We start from the raw sequence: 5,183 nt of genomic DNA on the forward strand, positions 1-5,183 counted from the left end.
ACAAACACTGTACAACACACAAACAGTGCAAAACATTGTAATATAGGAATCAAATTTCACTTGTTTTAAAACACATAATAGCAGCACACCTGTGATAAATTTAAAAAAGTTAAATAAACCACAAAGCAGAAGTCTTCTACAGTTGCACCATCAAATGCAATAGCTTGGGTTGGGTTTTTTGTTTGTTTGTCTGTTTGGTTTTAGACATAAAAAAAAATCAGAACTATAAATAATTTTGTGGCAATATATACAGACTTAAATAATTAATTTAAATATCTTACACCTAGTCTTGCATAAAACTCTCCAATAAAAGTGCACCATGTTTTCCCCAAGCGTGGCTTGTCTCTTCCCCTGTGCTGAGGTAGGTCTGAAGGAAGATGTCTCAGATTCTAGGAAGAAAATGTGTCACTGTCATTGTGGGAGACACTTTGTTGCCTTTCTTTGTTCTTCCGTTTTTGCTCAGAGCTATGTACATGCCAGGGTAAATCCTGGACTCGTAAGCATTGTAGTTGTTCGGCAGGAGAATCTCTTTGAATTTACACTCATCGTTGAAATGGGTCTGAAATGCAAAGGAGGAGGAAGGGGGGAGGAAATATTAAACATCAGGTCTGGAAATATTATTACCAACAGGTATAGGCCTGATGAAGGGAAATGCACAGCTGATTTTTTTCCCCTAGTGATCTTTTAAAAAGATCATCCCATGGAGACTCCAGATGGCCCATCAGAAACCATGGATTCATTAAGGGTTTTAAAATCCAGATCAATCAGATATGTCCAAAGAGGCTAAGAGCATCTAGTAGCCTGTCTACACAACCATGGAAACATGTCACATTTTAACACAGCTGGCAATGCAGCTTGTATAAATTTAGGGCAAAATTCTGTTGCTTTCCTCAAGTAGATCTATTCAGTCAGACTTTTCCCATTAGCGAGGATCAGGATTTTGACTTTCAGTCCTTACATTGAAGTCAGTGGAAGTTTTGCAGGATGTAACCTTCCTTCAAGTCACCTTATTTAAATAATAGGCCCATTGATCTTTCTGACATTAAATAGATTACATTTAACATTTACAGAAACCCTTGGCTTCCAAAAATATTAGCTGCACCTCCAACAATACATTGCCTAGGATATTTCAGAGCTCAGGAGCCTCTAAATACTGGCAAAATGTTTTGATAGGAAAAAGGAAAGAATTTTAAAGGTACCCAGAACATTTCAGAACTGACAGTATTTCCTCATTGATCTTGAATGAGGAATTTGGATCCGTTGATGCTAACAGACTAGGAAAGCAAGCTGATTTGAAGGTAAGGCAAGGGCACTCTTTCTTTGCCAGTGAAATAATTTCTTCTGTGGACACAAAGGGAGGCAGGTGCTTTTCCTGGATACAGATACTAGCACAGTATTGGGCTGGCATTGATAGGTACTAAAGCAACTAAAGAGATTATCTCTATTATTAATTTTAAGTGCTAGTTTTTGTAAATCAGGGCTCGACCTGCTAGAGTTAAATCTGCATTGGATTTTAAAATACCCAGGGCACACAATGCAGCCAAGAGTCCTGCTTGGTGTCCCTATTAGAGATGATGACAGAGGAGCTGTTATACTTTGAAGGCCTGACACTGCTTCGACTGGAGTCAATAGCAAAATGGCCTCTTGACTGCACTGGTGCAGGATCAGGCCCTAAATCAGTTACTTTGTATATTCACATTCTCATTCAGGCAAAACGGTGATTCACTTCAGTTAGAGCTTTGCTGGAGTTAAGGCGTGCAGGATCGGGCCCCTTAGTGACCAAACCCCTTCAGAATGAACATGGAAAGATGTGAAACAGAGAAGTCATTGATAGAGAAGTCAGTTTGAAAGCAGAATTCTACATACAGGATCATAGGACAGAAATGATGCTGGCCACAGAAACTTATACAAAGGGGAAGGCAACAAGCAGAGGGAAAGTTCTAAGTGACCTGAAACAAAACTTGTATTATTATTTTCAGCAACAAGTGGTTTAAAAAATGAACTCCTGTCCCCTATTTGTTCCCAAAATCCAATGTAAAAATGCAAGACATACTTTCATTCTGGCTGAACAGATCAAATTTGTTTTTAAAAAGAGGGAGTTTTGATGACTGTCTATCCATCATCAGAGCAGAGTCAGTTCTGCAGCATTTACAAAGAGTGATCACAGTAGGTATTGATTTGTGATGTCATAAAAGATTACAAAAAACACATGTGGGACTGGTCACAAATTAAATTTCCCTCAGAGAAACTGAGCAGATATATATGCCTGATTGAAGCTGTTCCTATTTGGAGAGCTTGATTATTTAATTATTTAATTAAATTAATTAATTATTATGCAGACTAGCTTGTGGTATTGCCCAACAAAATGATGACTGTGTTTGCGGAGAAAATTGCAATATGGGTGGTCCCTGGCTGAGTGACTTTTACACCAGGGAGGATAGTAAGTACATCTAGTGGCTAGAAATGCAAAGAATGGAATTTACATGAAAGCACTACTCCAGTAGCATCTCTGCACAGTACACCTTCCATTCACAGTAAAACAGAGTGCTTCAAGAGTGTCCTGTCTTCGATGAGCAATGCAGTGTAGGACTGGGGCTTGGGCAATTTAAACCCAAAAACACCACAGGCGCTCTTTATCGAGGATTGTTATGGTCATGTAGCCAGTCACTCAGTATCTCATATGCTACTTACAGATCCATAGAGCTTGCCTTTGCTATTCATGGCTACGAAGAGTCCACTTTTAACACCAAATAGGCTCACCACTCCTCTTTCCACTGGAGAAATTTCAAGCAGACCTATGGTGAAAAACGATGCATAAGGAGTAACACACAACATAGATACATGTATTAAACTTATTATGGGTCTATTTAACACGAACAGTGGCCATATCAAACCTATGCCTTCCAATTAAGGCTAAATCGTGATTATTTGCCTAACATCACTGACATGCTTCTATATGTGGCTTCACAGTTACTTCCTTGATGAACCAGTTTTTAAAACTTTTCAAGATGATTATGTGTGTTAGGTTTCCCCCTGTGCTTTAAAGACTGAAACCCGCTCTTATTCAGTGGCCAGATAATGTCTAATAAAACAGCTCTTTAAAAAATAAAAAGAACCCCGATATTTTAAATGGGAAGGAGGAATCTCACTCACTGCCCAATTTAAAATAAGTAACAATAAGTTTGTGGCAAATCAAACATTTGTCATCATGCTGTTTATAACCCCAAATCCTATTGTTTCAGTTGGGTATCAGATAAAGTCATGGGGCCAAGGGGTTAAGTCACTAACAGATGCTTTTCTATTGGACTGTGCTAACGTCTGAGAGTTGCTTTTGACTCAGGAATCCCAATTTACTGTTTGAAAACCCGGGGGTGGGGGAGGAACACCCTGCATGCTGTGGTGCTGAGCATCCAGATGCTGACGTGGGCAGAACACCTGATTCTTTTCGACAGCAGGAAAAATATTGCTTTAAGCAATTCTATCCATACACAGTAGCCTCCTCCATAAATCGCTCTCAGGCAAGCAATCAGAGCCCTGCAGTGCCATTATTTTTAAAACAAGTCCTTGGGGGCGGAGGAAAGGACATGAACAAAAAGATTTTCCCTGATTGATTTCCAATGCTCATGCCAGTTAAGCATATACATATGGACTTTCAAACCCAAGGCTCTGGGACTTCTGGCTAAGCACTTTTTTACTTAGTAATCTTGTGTCTTCAGCAGGATCAATGCTACTTATTTGAGGGACTTGATAACTCAATTCAAACCTGATCTTAAGGAAGTCAGTCGATGCAGCTTGAATTTGACCATGCTTTCTTAGGACAGACTTTCAGCTGACTTTGGAAAGCTTTCTATAAGCCGCTCACAATACCTAGGTAACCAGTTGCAATAATACTTTTTCCCTCTAAAGGGGCCCTTGTGTGTTTCTGTGCAGAAGCTCTAATATACAAAGTGCAATACACGCTGGGAATGCGAATCTATTTTCCGAACAGGGCAGCAAGGAGGAAAAGTGCGAATACAACCAAGTGCCCTTCAGCTGATCCCCGCCCCACCCCCCGCACACCTTTTCCAAAAAATTACAGAGCCCCACGATCCCTCCTAGAAGGGGAGCTTAGGAAAGTCATCAGCTGAAATGTTAGGAATCAGGTGAGATGCACTTCGAGGTGCCAACCCCCCCCCCCGTCATAACTCCCCTCCCCCGGAAATTGACAAGGTGGGGGAAATAATAACAATAATAATGATAAAGCAACTTACTGTATCTATTTTCGTTGTGAATCCCGTTGATTCTGCCGTCTGGCAAGACTTGGATGTGAAACCCGATGCCTACGTTACAGTAGAGACGTCGCAGCCTCTTGATGCCCAGCAGATAGTCACCGTCCCGGCTGATCTCTTTCCTCTCCCCCGGGAGCCGGGCCATGGAGCGAGAGAAGAGAGTCTCCCAGCGCCACTCCAGGGTGTCGTTATGCTGGGCAGAGAAAGGAACGCAGCGCACCACCCAAGGCGAAAGCAGTCCCAGGAGCAAGATTGGCAAGAAGGCCGAGGGGAGAGTCATCCTGATCAACATGGGCAGCACACGTGGTTAGAAGGGAGTCAATTGCTCTAAAAATACACTCGCCTCGGAGCTCCCACTTTATACTTAGATCAAAGAAAAAAAGGGGAAGAAGTAGCAAAGGAGGGATCCCAATAGCTCAGTCACCAAAGGAGCTGTGGTTTCTCTGGTCAGGTTGCATGGAGAAGAAATCCTATGAGCAAAGGGAGAAAAAGCAGGGGGGATCGACTCAGCTGAATCTTATTCTGAACTTGATCTCAACTCCAGAAGTTGTCTGAAGTGGGGATCTTCTTCTATAGCTGCTCAGCCATAGCGCTTTAGCCCTAGCCACGATATTTATATATCCATGTGCGTTGGTACCTATTACATCACCACCTACCGCTCTTTGCTGCAGCGTTCAATCCAGTTTAACAGAAGTCAGATTATCACCCCTAGATGCTAAACAACTTCGAATCGTGTCTTGAGGGGAGAGGCAGAGGCACATTTTTTTCACCTAGCAGGAAAGGCCAACTTTAAAAAAGAAAATGCCACATTTTGCGTTCATCACATGCAGTTTTTCTTTTTCTTTTTCTTTCTTTCTTTCTTTCTTTCTTTCTTTCTTTCTTTCTTTCTTTCTTTCTTTCTTACAAATACTAATG

General features: G+C 41.4%; 1 protein-coding gene across 1 annotated transcript; it reads right to left on the reverse strand.

The window, feature by feature from the left end:
- Positions 1 to 247: 247 nt before the first annotated feature.
- FGF4 (fibroblast growth factor 4) lies at positions 248 to 4,560 on the reverse strand. Its single transcript, XM_032801322.2, has 3 exons — positions 4,251 to 4,560; positions 2,692 to 2,795; positions 248 to 559 (listed from the first exon to the last, which is right to left on the reverse strand). The coding sequence occupies exons 1-3, from the start codon at positions 4,558 to 4,560 to the stop codon at positions 383 to 385; spliced, it is 591 nt and encodes a 196-aa protein (XP_032657213.1). The 3' UTR covers positions 248 to 382.
- Between the last annotated feature and the right edge of the window lie 623 nt (positions 4,561 to 5,183).

The sequence above is a fragment of the Chelonoidis abingdonii genome, chromosome 4 (genome assembly GCF_003597395.2).
Source record: "Chelonoidis abingdonii isolate Lonesome George chromosome 4, CheloAbing_2.0, whole genome shotgun sequence".
Classification (NCBI taxonomy): domain Eukaryota; kingdom Metazoa; phylum Chordata; order Testudines; family Testudinidae; genus Chelonoidis; species Chelonoidis abingdonii.